At 47.6% G+C, this 15,412-nt stretch overlaps 1 protein-coding gene across 1 annotated transcript in view; it reads left to right on the top strand.

The window, feature by feature from the left end:
* The window catches only part of NCKAP1L (NCK associated protein 1 like), a 41,332-nt gene extending 25,954 nt beyond the window's left edge, over window positions 1–15,378 (top strand). The window contains exons 23-31 of the mRNA XM_025883472.2: window positions 2,234–2,331; window positions 2,444–2,537; window positions 2,693–2,775; window positions 3,077–3,157; window positions 6,187–6,280; window positions 7,373–7,489; window positions 8,064–8,173; window positions 10,365–10,454; window positions 13,960–15,378. Coding sequence (XP_025739257.1) covers window positions 2,234–2,331; window positions 2,444–2,537; window positions 2,693–2,775; window positions 3,077–3,157; window positions 6,187–6,280; window positions 7,373–7,489; window positions 8,064–8,173; window positions 10,365–10,454; window positions 13,960–14,091 — 899 coding nt within the window. The 3' untranslated portion in view covers window positions 14,092–15,378. The remainder of the gene's footprint in view (window positions 1–2,233; window positions 2,332–2,443; window positions 2,538–2,692; window positions 2,776–3,076; window positions 3,158–6,186; window positions 6,281–7,372; window positions 7,490–8,063; window positions 8,174–10,364; window positions 10,455–13,959) is intronic.
* Window positions 15,379–15,412: the final 34 nt, after the last annotated feature.

Genomic DNA, 15,412 nt, shown 5'->3' with positions numbered 1-15,412 from the left:
CAGGGAGCCCGATGCGGGACTCGATCCCAGGACCCCGGGATCATGACCTGAGCCGAAGGCAGACGCTTAACCATCTGAGCCACCCAGGCGCCCAAGATAGGTACTCTTATTACCCCCATTTTACAGATGAGGACGCAGAGACACAGAGAGGTTAAGGAGCTTGCCTAAGGTTACCCATTCATAAATGCTAGAACTGGGATTTTAACTCAAGGCAGTCAAATTCTAGAACCTGGGTGCTTAATCATATGTAGTGCTGCTTCCCACTGTGTAGAAGTGCTTTGATGTCTCAAGGCCAGCAGGTAAGGATTGTGGAGTGAATGAGCTGGGAGTCATTCTCCTTTTTAAAGAGGGCTGGCAGCCATACAGATCCTTTTTAATGGATTTGTGTTACTGACTGATTGATGAACTATCATACTGCTTCCTCCTTCCTCTCACCTCCATATAAATCATGGATCCTGCATGATGTCTGGGGCGGGTGGGGGATGTTTCCATGACCCTGCCTTCTCCATTCTTCCCCTTCCTTGGTGTGGGGGGAGGTGTTTTGAAAGAGTACACAGTTCTGTTGTCCAGCTCCATCTCCTTCTTACCCTCATTCGGACTCCATCAGTAAGCTGACCCTACTCTTTGCCTGTTGGAGGTTTCAGATGTCCCCTGTCATCAACTCCACCCACAAACTGTAGGCAGCATCTAAAATCAGCTTTAGGTCTTGCTGACAACTGATGAGCAGCAGGAGGTAAGGCTGGTTCCCCCTTATACCACCCCCACCCCAATTTCCCTGAGTTACTATGGTGATGGGGCAATGCTACTGTAAAAATAGATAGATGGAAAGAGAAGGATGCCCCAGGGTTACTAGCCTGGAGTTGAGAAGACTAGAGTAAGGAGGATTGGCAGATCCAAACTGGTGGATCAGTGTGTCTTCTCTCTAGAGCAGGCAGTTCCGCTCTTCTTCCTGTCAGCGATTTTAGCATTAGTAAGTCGACCAGGTGGGAAGTCTTTTTTTCTAGTTCTCAGCTCAGTTCTTCCTACTGTAAATAGGAGAGACCAAAAATGTGTCGTATTTCATCCAGACAGGGCTCTGACCAGTTCCACTTCCTCTGTCCTTGGTGGAGCCCCAAATCAACCGGTCCTGCCTTCAAGGACTAGAGGGTGGTTCTCGATTTCTTTCCCCTCTGACCTCTTATTGACTATGTTAAACTCACTTTTCTGCTACTGGTCTCTTGTGGTTACTTTTGGTCATTTATGGTTTTCTCTGCTGGGATGGCCCGTGGCCAAAAATCATCGCTGGAGCTCCTTCCTATTTGGATTTGTCTCTAGTGTTTCTAACAGGGGATTTCTCCAGGCAGGTTTCATTTACTTCACAAAGGGCCAGAAGCAGGATGGGTAGGGACCCATAAGGCATCTGGGCAGACCAGAGGAAGAAGGATTCAGAGGAAAAAACAACTGGGATTCTGGGGTTGTGTGTTGATTATGAAAAAGAAAACGTAGCTCAAGGAGAGGAAAATTTGGACAGTGAGGGAAGCGGAAGGGGGAACATAGAAAACCCCAAACCTTAGATAAGGAACCAGTTGTGGTACCTACAGTAAGGGGCAGTAGGACATCGTGCTAGGTTTCAGGTACCAGCCCTTGACTTGGTTAAATGACCTTGGACAAGCACTTAATTCTCCCATGTCTGTTAAACCAGAATGATGTGCCGCATACTTCAGAGGGCTGTCAATAATTAATTTAATCCTTTAATTATAAATTTAATCATAAATATCTTTATAAGTTTCTAAGGTTTTTATGATGGTATCTTATTTATTCTCATATCAACTCTGTGAAGTATTCAGTGCAGATACTAATTTCTTCATTTTACAGAGAAGTAAATCGAGGCTCAGAAAGAATCAGTGACTTGTTTAAGGTCTTATATCTAATAATGTTAGTACAGCTAGCCCAGCAAGAGCAACCCAGGTACCACATGAAGGGACTTGGAAAAGTATAGATTCCTAGAAGAATATAAGGTAAATATCATTTGTGGGAAATCTTTGAGTGCATACCAGAGAGGAGACGGTGATTGGTCTCATAGGCAGGCCAGACCTGTCACCTGAATGTAGGACTTCAGGCCATTTTTGCTCCCCAACTTCCCACTTCCTTTCCTGGATGAAAGACATTGTAAATGTTCAAAGTACTCTCTACCTGTGGTGTAAATGCCCCAGTGGCCCCTAAGCCCCCTGGGACCTCTGTAACTCTCTTGCAGAGATGCGGGCCTTGGCTGAACTCTTGGGCCCTTATGGCATGAAGTTCCTGAGTGAGAACCTGATGTGGCACGTGACCTCTCAGATTGTGGAGCTGAAGGTACTATGGAAGCCAGGCCTGGGGAAGGGGTAGAAGTAGGAGACCCCCCCAGGGGGAAGAGCTACCACGGTTTTATCTTCTCCTGCTTAACGTCTCTGTGTCCTGGCTGCAGAAGCTGGTGGTGGAGAACATGGATGTACTTGTTCAGATCAGATCCAACTTTAGCAAGGCAGATTTGATGGCTTCTCTGCTGCCCCAGCTGATAGGTGAGCACCTCCCTAATGGGAGAAGGAACTGTGGGAATGGCCTTGTGGATGACAGGGGTTTGGGGGGAGACCTGGGGGATAGGCTGGGTCTACGGAAGGAAAACCATCAGTATTCTCCTAAGTTCTACTTCCCTAATGGTCTCCATTCTCCTCAGGGGCTGATAATGTGCTGAAGCGCATGACCATCATTGGAGTTATCCTCACTTTTAGGGCCATGGCCCAAGAGGGACTTCGGGAGGTGAGTTGGGGGGAAGGGGCTGCCCCAGAATTGCAGACTCCTCCGAAGGTAGGGTTTGTATGAGAAGTTGTGGAAGCATGTGGTGAGCATTGAGGAGAAAGGAGGAACTTAATTTGGGAGAGGTCCTGGAAGATCTCTGGGGATAGACGAGTGGAGGACACCTAGGGGCACGATGAGAGGGGTAGTGTGGGAGGCTGGCTGGGTCCTTATCTAAGTTGAGGCCCTTTTTTTGTTTGTTTCCATCTATCTCTGAAGGTACTGGGGCTGTCCTGGGGACTCACTTATCTTCTCTCTCTTCCAGGTGTTCTCCTCTCACTGCCCATTTCTTATGGGTCCCATCGAGTGCCTGAAGGAGTTTGTCACTCCAGACACAGACATCAAGGTATAGAACAGTGCGAAGTAGGATCCACTTGGGAGATCTTTCTTGTTGAAAAGGATGTAGCCAGGATCTTATAAGGGAGGGGGTGCTCTGAGGAATACTGTAGGGAGACGAGCCAGCATTTGAACAGGAAAGCACTGGGGGAGATTTTGTGGAGAGAGGAGCACTGGTCAGACAGTATTCTTGGAGAGAGAGGGCAGAGCTGCGGAGACACGAGGGGAGGGAGAGACATGGAAGCCTGGCCGACCTATGAGAGTTGGGGAAACGTTACTGGAAAAAGCTAAGGTTGGGGCGCCTGGGTGGCTCAGCCATTGGGCGTCTGCCTTCCGCTCAGGTCATGATCCCAGGGCCCTGGGATTGAGCCCCTGCTCGGTGGGAAGCCTGCTTCTCCCTCTCACACTCTCCCTGCTTGTGTTCCCTCTCTTGCTGTCTCTCTCTCTGTCAAATAAATAAATAAAATCTTAAAAAAAAAAAAAAGCTAAGATCTAGGAAGGTATCCACCTAAAGTGTGCAAATTAGATACTGACCCATGTGCAAACAAGTCCCCTCTTCAGTCAGGAGCTTAGGTACTTCTTTGTAAAAAGATTCATGGCTTCCATCCCCACCCACCCTGCCTGCCCTCAGAGTTGCCTTTTTCTGGCCTTTCCTTTCTCCTAGTTCTGAAAACTTTTGGTTCCTCTATGTCTGTGTCACCTGGCTCAGGTCCCCATTTACTACAGAGATGTAAGGTACTGCAGGTACCCCGAGTAAAACAACCATTTCTCTGTGCCTCCCACACCTCTGCAGCATCTTTTGTCTTTTGAATCAGCTGAAACAAGTCTGTTACATAGGATATACAGCCAAAGGCTGGGAGCAAGGGCGTTCAAATGCATAGAGCAGGCTGCTTCTCTTACAACTGATTCCTTTCACGGAGAGAGGTCTGTGATTAAGAGGGAACTGGTTAGCAGGAAGAATTGAAATTAGATATTGAGAAAAACTTCCTTACCTTGAGATCGAAAGAGTTGTGAAATCTCCCCCTCTCTCTGCCCAAACTTAAGGGTGAAGCAGTCACGGGAGCTGTGTGGGTTTGATGTTGTGCGGGCATGGCTGCCGGCTTCTGACCGTTCTTTTATGGTGAACCTGGGTTTCTGGCAGTTGCTGATGTTGGGGATGAATGCTCTAGATTGTCAAGAGCTTGTCTACCTGTATCTCCTGGGCAGCACTGAGTTTTAGGCTCTGCCTGCTTGTGAAAATAAGCAGGTCGGAGCAGAGAAGGGGGGATGGTGGCCTGTCCATCAGAGATTATGTTATGCCTCAGTCAAACCTTTCTTTCTCCAGAACACTACAGGTTGCGGACAAGGTCCCTGACCCCCCCAGCCGTGGTTGCCATGAGCACCGTCATTTAGCTATAGGGAATTTAAATAAAGGGCAGAGCAGAACGTGGGAAAAGTTTGCCTTCTGTAAGTAGATTGGTATGTCTATAGGGTTCTTTGCATAAGATACTCCACTCAGTTGTCTACTCTTGAAACAACTGTTCTTGTTCTCTCAGAACACTTTTTATAAAAAATGATTTATTTATTTATTTTAGAGAGGCGGGGGGAGGGACAGAGGGAGAGAAAATGCCAAGCAGACTCTGTGCTGAGCTCTTAGCCCAACGCAGGCCTCAATCTCATGACCCTGAGACAACGACCTGAGGCAAAATGAAGTCAGACACTCAACTGACTGCACCACCCAGGTGCCCCGTCTTTCAGAACATTTTAGAGTAATTTTATTTTATTTATTTTTGTTTCTTTTTTTTTTCTTTTTAGAGTAATTTAAAAAACCTCAAACAAGGTCTAAATACTTGGCATGGGAGTGGGGGTGGGGGGCTATTTCCTGGGAACCCAATTTTAAGTACAACAAGGGATTCAAGTATCAATCAATAAATAGTAATTGAATACCTTCTATCTGCTTTGCATTGTGTTAAACTAAAGAGGAGTGGGCCGCCTGGGTGGCTCAGTTGGTTACGTGTCTGCCTTCAGCTCAGGTCATGATCCCAGGGTCCTGGGTTCAGCAGGGAGTCTGCTTCTCCCTCTCCCTCTGCCCCTCCGACTCATGCTCTCTCCTGCTATCTCTCTCTCAAATAAATAAATAAAATCTTAAAAAACAAAACAAAACAAAAACTAAAGAGGAGAAAAAGAAGTGTAAATTTCCTGGCTTTGAGATAAAGGAAGAGGAGGAAAGGAATACGGTTTATTGGTCTATTAGTGACTCTGAGTATGTAGGGTAGATGTTTTATACATGTGGTCTAATTTAATCTCCACAACAACTCTGTGAGGTATTATTATCCCAGTTTTACAGATGAGAAAACTGAGGCTCAAAGAGGTAAAGTAACTTTTAGCCGAGGTCACACATTTAGAAAGTGGTGGTCCTGGGATTTGAACCCAGATCTTCTCACTCCAAGGCCTTTTTCTCCCCTCAGAGGCCATGAGGTTTTAAAGGATTGCTTTCTAGGTGGTGAGACAAGCCATAGGTCTCACCTCCTGTCTGAAAAGATAACTGCTTAAACCAGGCCGGTGTGTGATCCATGCTAAGTCAGTGGTGCTACTTTAAGGAGGGAGAGATGGGTTTGGGCTGAAGTATTCAAGGAGGGCTTCACAGACACTAAGAGATTTGAGCTAAGCCTCAAGGGGTGGGTGTCATATAGCTATAAGTAGAGAGCAGGAAAGGACACTGTAGAAGAGGGAAGCACATGAACTAAAGTGTGGAAGTCAGGAAGCGAGGTATAGTTTGGAGATAGTGCATCAATGACCCTGGCTGCACTGACTGTAGGAAGCACCTTGGGAAGAAGATTGAGAAGGTCAGTGTGTACAATGGAGTATCCGCATGCCGAACAAAAGCATCTGTGCTTTTCCCCTGTAGGCTAGGGAGAGCCGTGAAAGGAATGCCCAGACAAGATGATAGTACACCGAAAATCTAAGATCTGTGATCCAGGAATCCCAACTCCCTGTAGCTTCTGTCCAAGACTTCCCTCCTGAGAATCCTGTCCAGGATGTTGTTTTCTTCTTTACTAGGTGACCCTGAGTGTCTTTGAGCTGGCCTCTGCTGCAGGAGTGGGCTGTGACATTGACCCAGCCCTGGTGGCTGCCATTGCCAATCTGAAAGCTGGTAAAATTGGGGAAAGTGGGCAAGGGAGGGCTCGGGCCCTATTTTCAGGTGGGCAAATGTCAATGTCAAAGAAGCCTTTATTTGGAATTGTGAATTCTGAGGATATAAGCTGGAAGCTAAAGAAAGAATTAAAGTGTTGGGGTGCCTGGGTGGCTCAGTCATTAAGCATCTGCCTTTGGCTCAGGTCATGGTCCCAGGGTCCTGGGATCGAGTCCCCCATCAGGCTCCCTGCTTGGCGGGAAACGTGCTTCTCCCTCTCCCACTCCCCCTGCTTGTGTTCCCTCTCTCACTGTGTCTCTCTCTGTCAAATAAATAAATAAAATCTTTTTTTTTTTTTTTTAAAAGACTTAAAGTATAGTCCCTAGCCCCCAGAAAATAGAGAGGCAATTTAGACTCCTAGCCGGGTTCCAACAGTTGACCTGTCCGTCTGCTAAAAAATATAAAATGAGGGTCTCTTTGATGCTCAGCAAGGACTCAAAGGAACTTACAATCTAGTAGGGGAAATCAGGTTAATGCAAATGAAACAATGAGAGAGCGATCCGCCGTCACATAAGATTTCATGCTGAGTTATATGGTATGGCATCTAAGTTCCCCAGAGTGATCTGGTGCTCTCCCCTCCCATAGAATCACCTTGACACTATTCACTTCTTCCCCTGGTCTCCCATTGTCTCTGACATTTCCCGTTTCTTACGCACGCTCAGAATGGGATGAAAAAAAGGAGCTGGTATTAAGCCCTTTCAAAACTGCCAGACCGGCCCTTCTTTTCTCTTGGTTTGGTGAGACTCTTTGCTCTCCTTCCTGCCTGTCCACCCCATCAGGCAGCTGACAGACAGTGTCCTCGGACCGCACGTCGGCAGAACCCTTCGCTGAGAGCTTTGCTTCAGTCACCAGAGGAGGCCTCCGGGATCGGACCCCTCATGATAAGTGGGGGCTAGTCCTGTCCCCTTCAGCAATAATGACTTGCCTATAGTGCTTCAGAAAAGTGTTTTCATATGTGATCCTGACAGTAATTCTGTGAAGTAGGGCTTCTGTAGAAGACAACTCCTGTTTGCTGACCTTACTTCTCCTCTTTTCTTTTTTCTGTCTTACCAGATACTTCATCCCCTGAGGAAGAATATAAGGTGGCCTGCCTGCTCTTGATCTTTCTTGCGGTTTCCCTCCCACTCCTTGCCACTGACCCCTCTTCCTGCTATAGTATTGAGAAGGATGGTAAGTAAGGACTACTTTGAGTAGTTTGAGGGACCAGCACTATTTGGGTCAGTCTCCGGGGGTAGGGAGATGAGATGGAGACATTTACCTGGAGAAGCCAGACTTCTGACTCAGCTGTAAAGTTCTGTTTCAAAAAACACTTGTGAATGAACTATCCGTAAAATGCAATTCCAGTGGGAATTTTTAAGAATAGCCTTCTCTCTTTTTTTTTTTAAATGTTTTATTTATTTATTCATGAGAGTCAGAGAGAGAGGCAGAGGGAGAAGCAGGCTCCCCGCAGAGCAGGGAGCCCGACGCGGGACTCGATCCCAGGACTCCGGGATCATGACCTGAGCCGAAGGCAATCGCTTAACCATCTGAGCCACCCAGGCGCCCAAGAATAGCCTTCTCTTAATATCCTAAATATCTCCTCATATTTTTTAGGAATATCATTCCCCACATGTCTCCTAGTGCTTTTGGTGTCAAACAGGGGTGGCCTCGCCTGAAAAACTGAGAGACCGCCAGCTGGGGTCAGCCTGGGGTGGCTCACTGTATTCCCTTTTGTTTCTCTCCCCTTCTGTCAATCATAACCTAGGTTACAACAACAATATTCATTGCTTGACCAAAGCCATCATCCAGGTGTCTGCTGCCCTCTTCACACTCTACAACAAGAACATTGAAACTCACCTTAAGGAGTTTCTGGTGGTGAGTGGCCCTAGGCTATAAGGAATGGAAGATTCCAAAGTCTTTTGGGATGGAATGGAAGATTGCAAAGTCTGGTGGGAATTGGTGTGGCTTAAATCCATAGACAGCTGTTATTGAGCAGGTCTTGGAGTCCAGCCTCCCACCTAATTCTTCAGTGAGTGAGTGGCACTCTGTGAAAGGCAGTAGTTTCTTCTAAATTCCCTAAGAGCTGGTGTTTCAGCCTCTGCCGGATTATTTGCAAAGAGCACTGGACTGAGTCAGAGAATCTGAGTTCTAGTTCTGGATCTGCCACTAAGAAGTTGTGTGACCTCTGAAGAGCCAAACTTTTGGGGCCTCATTTTGCCCATTTGTTAAATAGGGAGGTTAAACTGAATCTATGATTCACTACCTTGACTTGGGATGCCTTAGAATATCCGAGGGAGCTTGTTGAAATACAGATTCCTGATCCTTATGCCAGACATACTGAATTAGAATAGCCCAGGGTGAGTCCAGGCCTCTGTTTTTTAAAAAAATAATTAATTTTTAAATAAATTAGTGTTTATTTTTATTAATAAACTCATGACCCAAACTCATGACCCTGAAGTTGAGACCTGACCTGATCAAGAGTCAGACGCTTAATCGACTGAGCCACCCACGTGCCCCAGGCCTCTGTTTTTAACAAGGTCTCCAGGAGATCTGCTGAGCAATCAAGTTGAAGACGCCAAGTTTTAGAACCTATAAGGCCCTTTCCAACTCTCATCTTGACAAAAAAAATCAAACTTTTTTCACATTCTCAAACTTTAGCATAAACCAGAATCACCTGGAGAATTTCTGATTCAGTAGATTTGAGGTAGGGCTGGAAAATTTGCATTTCCAAGTTCCCAGGTGATGTTGATGCTGTTCATCCTGGGATCTCACTTGGAGAACCACTGTCTCCATTTCTAGGACTGGAGCTTTTTTTTTTAAATTTTATTTATTTTTGAGAACGAGAATGACACAGAGAGAGAATGAGAGGGGTGAGGGTCAGAGGGAGAAGCAGACTCCCCGCTGAGCAGGGAGCCCGATGCGGAACTCGATCCCGGGACTCCAGGATCATGACCTGAGCTGAAGGCAGCCACCCAACCAACTGAGCTACCCAGGCGCCCCTCTAGGACTGGAACTTTTAACCAGGCAGCCTATTCTACAGTAGGTTACATCCAATTTATTTGAGAAAAAATTATTTAAAAAAACATTTTTAGCCAAAGTTTGACTCCCTGTAGCTATCACCATTGGTCTTAGTTTTGCCTCTGGAAAAACGCAGAATAAGTAATCTCTTTCCATTGTTGAAAGAGGCCCTGGAGTTTTCCATTCTAGTCCTCCATGGAGGAATTCCGTCCATACGCTTTTGATACATGGTCCATTACCCACTGCCGGCTTGAGCATTCTCAGCAATGGGAAGCTTATTCCTTTGCAATGCATGGGACTGACTTAAGAACTAGGGCCTCATTTGTCTCCTTTTAGGAGCAAACACAGTTGATCATATTCTCTTGGGAATCATACCATTGTCCTGGAAGCTTAGTTAGAGGGTCTCCATTTAAACGGGGCCAGCCAGCCAATCTGAATGGGTTCTGAGCATCTTAGATATAAAGAATATTCACAGCAGATCTCTAAGATGGGGTGAAAAGGGATGCCCTCCCCCTTTTCCCATTTGCCCTGTTCGTTTGCAAAATGAGAGTAACCTGGGCCTGCAATACAGTTAATCATGTCTCTTCCTCCCTCTTTGATCTGTTGGGGGCCTGGAGGTGAATAGAGAGGACAGCCACTTGGGAGTTGACAGGAGAAGAATACGAAGAGCCCTGCATCTGAATCAGAGGCTCAGCCCTGTCTCTATTCCGGTAGAGAGTCAGCTGTAAACAGCCTGGTGACAGTGCTGTCTGAAGGCTGCCTAGGAAAAGAGATTAATCTCCTGCCTTTGTTCTAGGTTCTGTCCTCAGCCCTTGCAATCTTTCCCCCAGCACCCCTGGCAACCTACCATTGCCTGCACTGCCTGGTTCACAGGCAAGGTGCGGCTCTGAAGCCTAGGGGATTTGCTCCTTTTCCACCCGGAGTCTCCAGGAACACCCCGGCACTTCTTAACTCTCCTCCTTGATCTTTTCTTAACTTCCTGTAGCCTGAGGCTGTCCTACTCTGACCTCCAGAAAAATCTGCTTTCTTACAAATTCTTCCCCTACAGGTGGCCTCTGTCAGCCTCTTGCAGCTGGGCCAGGAGACCGACAAGCTTAAAACCAGAAATCGGGAATCCATTTCTCTGCTCATGCGCTTGGTATGTATCTGGTTTAAGTTGGTCTGGGAACAGAGAGCAAAGGCCAGAGGGACCCTTTTTGAGGGCTTCTGGGTCCCTGCTGTTGTCATCACTCAAAAGGATGAACTCAAAACTGAATTCTGCCTGACCCTCTGGGTCTAGGCCTCACATTCTAGTTAACATTCCAGACTTGTCCTGTAATCCCAAGGTAGAGTCTTCAATGCCTTCTCTGCAGTGCAGGGCCTTTCTGGCCCCTGGCTAACAGGGCCCTTTTACCTGCAATATTCTCAGGTCTGATCTGGTGGGGCAGCTGTGTCCCTCATCCATGACTGCCTGCCCAGTTCATGTTTGATTTTACTTGACCACTTCCTACTGCTGCATGTCTTGTCCTTAAGAAGTACTGTGGAGAGGGTGCTGAATAACACAGAGCTGAACTGTGGGAGGGGAGATGGGGGCTCAGAGGAGGGAAGGAATTTTCGACGAAGAGCTGTAAGACAGAAAGCCAGGTGGGCCATGAATCAGGCAACTCCTGCTATCTCTTTCTTCCCAAGCTGTGGGCTTTTCACTACTTTGGCAGAAAGTTCTGGGAACTCTGACTCAGTTAACTTAAAAAAATCTTTTCCTCATGACCCTGTTTTCCTCTTCAACACGCTTACTCACTCTTTCGCTCTAAAAGTCTGATTCTCCAGGTTAATGCCGCACTGAGATATGGTCTCATAGAGGCCTTCCTCTGGCCTGCGGGGAGAGGATATGCCCATCTGGAGCCGGTGCTCCACCCGGGAGTCCACACTAAAGATTTCTGGGACCTCAGAATTCTCCGCTGCAGGGCTTATGCAGAGCTTGTGCTGAGCTTCTTCCCCAAGTCCGTCCTGCTGAGGCAAACTGTGCTGCTGGTGCATATACCTCTAGTGCCAAGGGATCTCTGGCTGGAGTCTAGATGTGCAGATGGGAATTCCATGGGTGTCTGCAAAATCCCGCAAACTGGGCTGGTCCGCTCCACCCTGTTCTGATGCAGAGCTCTGAGGAGTCCAAGAATTCTGAATTCAAACCTGGCCTTTCATGAAATTATAAAGGGAGATTGTGAAGGTCAAAAAGACGGAACAAACCAGTTTGTTTGATTTATTTAGTCACATGCTATGTAGGCTTCCATTTGCACTCTCAGCCAGGCCCACAGATGTTAGGCGCAGGCATTCCTGGGACTCCCTCTGGGTCTCCCGTAAATACACAGGCCTGGAGTGGGATCTGTGTCTCAGCTAGATACAGCTGGAGAAAGGCCTCGATTGGGCTGACTAAGGATTATGATGGCGACAAGAGGAGAATGGACGTGAGGGTGTGCGTGGGTGGGGGTGTGTGGTATGGGATGACAGGGCAGGGGAGGCAGATGAGGGCAAACGCCAGGAGTATGCTAGATGTGGCACAATCTTTGGAGCAGCATGACCTTGGGCAAGTTAATTAACCTTCTGAGACGCCGATTCTTTAGCCATAAAAGTGGGCAATAATCCTTCTGACAGAGTGGTTAGGATTCATAAGAAAATATATGTGAAAGTTCCTAGTACCTAATAGATGCTCAACGAATGTTAGTCCTCTCTGCTGCTCATTTTAGTTTCTGGATGATTTAGTCGTGCTCCTTCATTTCCTTGGGCCGTTGTCGCCTCTGTAAGGTTGGTAGAGGTGATTCTGTGTTGCCCCTCAGGCCTGCCTCCTTCTGCTTTGCCGCTCTCCTCCCCCCTCAAGTGTGGGAGGCTGTCTGCCCCTGGTGACATCACAGTGAGGCTGCAGAGTAGCTGGGACACAGCTAGGACCAGCAGGCGCTTTTTGTTAGAGGGAGAGACCCAGGGACTAGTGGCTGCAAAGCAATTTAAATGCAAATGTTTCCACACAGAAATACAGGGGAAGGAACTGTGTTCTGAGTTAAGAGGCTACTCATGTAGCCCCAGGTCCTGGCCAGGCACTTCTCTCCCTGGGGTCTTTCTGTCTTGGCTGTCAAGCCTGGGCAGTGCCCACGCCCGGGACTGCCAGCTGCATCCTGGCATGGGTTTCGGGGTGGGGGGCGGGGGGGAGATGACTCTCAGAGAATCATGGAATCCTAGATGTCAGGATCAGACCAGATCCTGGCTGTTAGTCAGGTCCTTACAATTGATAGGTCAAGGAACTGAGGGGAGGGAAGGAAAGACGACATTCACGGTCTCCCCCAGAATATATGGGCAGATGTGGGATGAGCACCCAAGCTTCTCGGCCTTCGCTGTAGGGCTGTTTCCACGGCCATGAATTTCCTCCAGTTAGGAGCCTTGTGGTCCTCCTTGCTTCATGGAGCAAACAACAGGAAGTCTTGGGCCAGTGGATCCTTCTTGAGGCCATCACTCATTTCCCTGTACCTGAGGGTCATAGCCTAGAAAAGAGACCTTATCTCTCTGCTGGCTTCAGGTTTGAACGTCTTGCCTGGCAAGAAATTCCTTCTGTTATCCACCGTAAGATCCGAGCTACTGTAACTGGCAGACTTCTTTACCTTCAGCCTGCAGGGTCTGTTCCTCTGAGGCTGCTGTGTGTGTTGTGTGTGCCCGTATTTGAGAATAGTAGGATCTTCCACATTTTAAAACTTGAAAGGACTTCAGAGAGAGAACCATGTTAGAGTTGATATGGTAAATTCTCTTTCCTAAGTGAATTTTCAGGATTTGAAACACCAGACATATTGGGGAGGGCCCATCTGTGTGAATTGCCAGAAGATATGGGACACTTCTTTCCAAGGGTGTGTTTTTTAGTCCCACAACCTCTTGGATGAGGAGGGCACTGAAGGAAGCACACCCTATTCCTTCCTCAGGGATGGGGACCCTCCAGTCCAACGCTAGGTTATGGGGCTCTTCGCTAATATGCACCCCCCCACTCCGTCTCTTGCCCTCCACTGCTACCCTCAGTCTTATCCAGGCATCTTGAACTATTGTTCTGCTTGGCTTGTGGGGGCTGCTGGGATTACCACAGCACACAGGCTTCTAATTAAACTAATTAATCATGCCTGCTCCTTTATGCAGCATCCTTACTGCTCCCCAAGCACTGTACTGAGGGAGGGAGGATACTGAGACCCAGCACAAGAAGACCCATGTGGATTCCAGGCCTTTCTTTCTTGGTCTGCTGTGGTGATTGTTTCCTTCTCCATAAAGCTTCGTCATTAGCACTTTTATCCAACCTTACCTGCTTCTGTGCTGCCCACCCACATTTGGTTTGGCATCCAGAATGGGAGAGAATGGGAGTATTTCTTCCACCAGAGAAGTGATCCTTTCCTGCCTTCTGCTTCTGAGTCCTTCATGTAACCCTGATAAGGGGCCCAGGGGCCATTATAATGAAGCCGAAGAGGTCACTTTGCTTTCCTAAAGCTAAACCAAGTGTGGGAAGAAGCGGGGTTATGATTTGGAACGTTGTTCACTCATAACTCTAAGGGCCTCAGAGGGCCCAGGGAACTGAATGAAGGAACAGGGTATCACAGACGTATACCTTGCCTGAGGTTCTCATCTCTTGACCTATTCTCTTCCAGGTGGTGGAGGAGTCCTCCTTCCTGACCCTGGACATGTTGGAGTCCTGTTTCCCTTATGTCCTGCTTCGAAATGCCTACCGGGAGGTATCCCGGGCCTTCCACCTGAACCGAGTGGCAGCCAGTACCCACTGATGGGCCCTTTGGGCCTACCTAAACCCATGTAGCTATAGCCGTTTTCTCAAGGGAAGTGCTCAGGAGCCAGAGCTGCTGAACAGACACACGGAGGAACAGTCCGGGGCTGAGAAATCATAGAGAAATGGGGCAGGCTGGCTGGGGGTGGGGGTGGGGGACAGTTTTTGGGAAAAGTGAGGGAATTGGGACCACATGTGTGAATTTGTGCAATGAAAAACACGAGTGACATACAAGTATATTTTCTCTCTTGTGGTGACTAGTGCTTGAGCTCTGACTGGCATGGGTCTCTTGACCTTCATCACTATTCTAGGATAATGCTGGCGGGCAGAGATGATCAATCATCATATTAAACCATAATGAGCTTATAATCCTCCCACTGGAGCTGCTATTGTCTCTTGCACATTCATTAGGACGATTATCTCCTTTCTTCCTTTTCCAAATGTGTTCAGCAAACATTCGGCTTGCTCCTACTGCAAAGTAGTAGCAAAGGAACTCCCTTTTTCCTTTGTGGGGGCTCTCTCAAGAGTCATGGGTCTCTTCCTCTACCCCCAGCTCTACTGCCTACATGGGCAGTGAGGGAGTGCTCTTGAGAGATTTTCACTGGCCCCAGCCCCCCTCACCTGCTCTACCACACCTTGTGGGGAACCAATAAGTTCTTCCAGCTGTTTAGCTGTAACCCCTCCTGCTTTTTCTTTGACATCACTACAACCCAGAGCAGAGGGTCAGTCTAGCTAATTCTAGGTCATGTGACAACTAATTGGATCAGAGTCATGTGGGTCTCCCTCCCAGATCATTTGGGGGTACTCTCCCTCCTATCTGGAGCCACTAATTTAACCCAAATCCCCTTGTCATCCTGGGTACAGCCGTTGCTCCAGGCAGGGATTTCTCTTCTAAATCTTAAATTTCATAGACCTCATTAGATTATAGGGCCCTGAGAGTGGGTATACTTGAGGGAGTACAAGCTGTTTCAACTTAGCCCTTTTCTGTACTAATTAGAATTTCAAGTGTCACAATGCCTGGGGCGTTCAAGATAGCACTAAACTAGATTTAGTTAACTCCATGGCAGGAAACAGTGGCCCCATCCATCATTTCTGTGCACTGCACCCATGGCCAGGGAGGGCTGGAGCAACAGATCCTGTGTCACAGGTCGAGAGGGGTGGAAGTGGGCAAATATAATTAACTAGTTGATTAATTAGGGTTGTGTCCATATTTCCATGATAAGAAGGAAGCAATTGTTGGTTTTCAACAAAACCACCCAGGGTTCATTAAAGCTATCTGATAGCTGTTTTGGGACTTTGTATGCATGTTTGATCTTTATTTC

This window comes from Callorhinus ursinus, unplaced genomic scaffold, assembly GCF_003265705.2.
Source record: "Callorhinus ursinus isolate GAN/ISIS: 27379988/994484 unplaced genomic scaffold, GSC_fseal_2.0 scaffold44, whole genome shotgun sequence".
NCBI classification, from domain to species: domain Eukaryota; kingdom Metazoa; phylum Chordata; class Mammalia; order Carnivora; family Otariidae; genus Callorhinus; species Callorhinus ursinus.
Note: the sequence above shows the minus strand (reverse complement) of the source record. Positions and strands in the feature narration are given on the sequence as shown.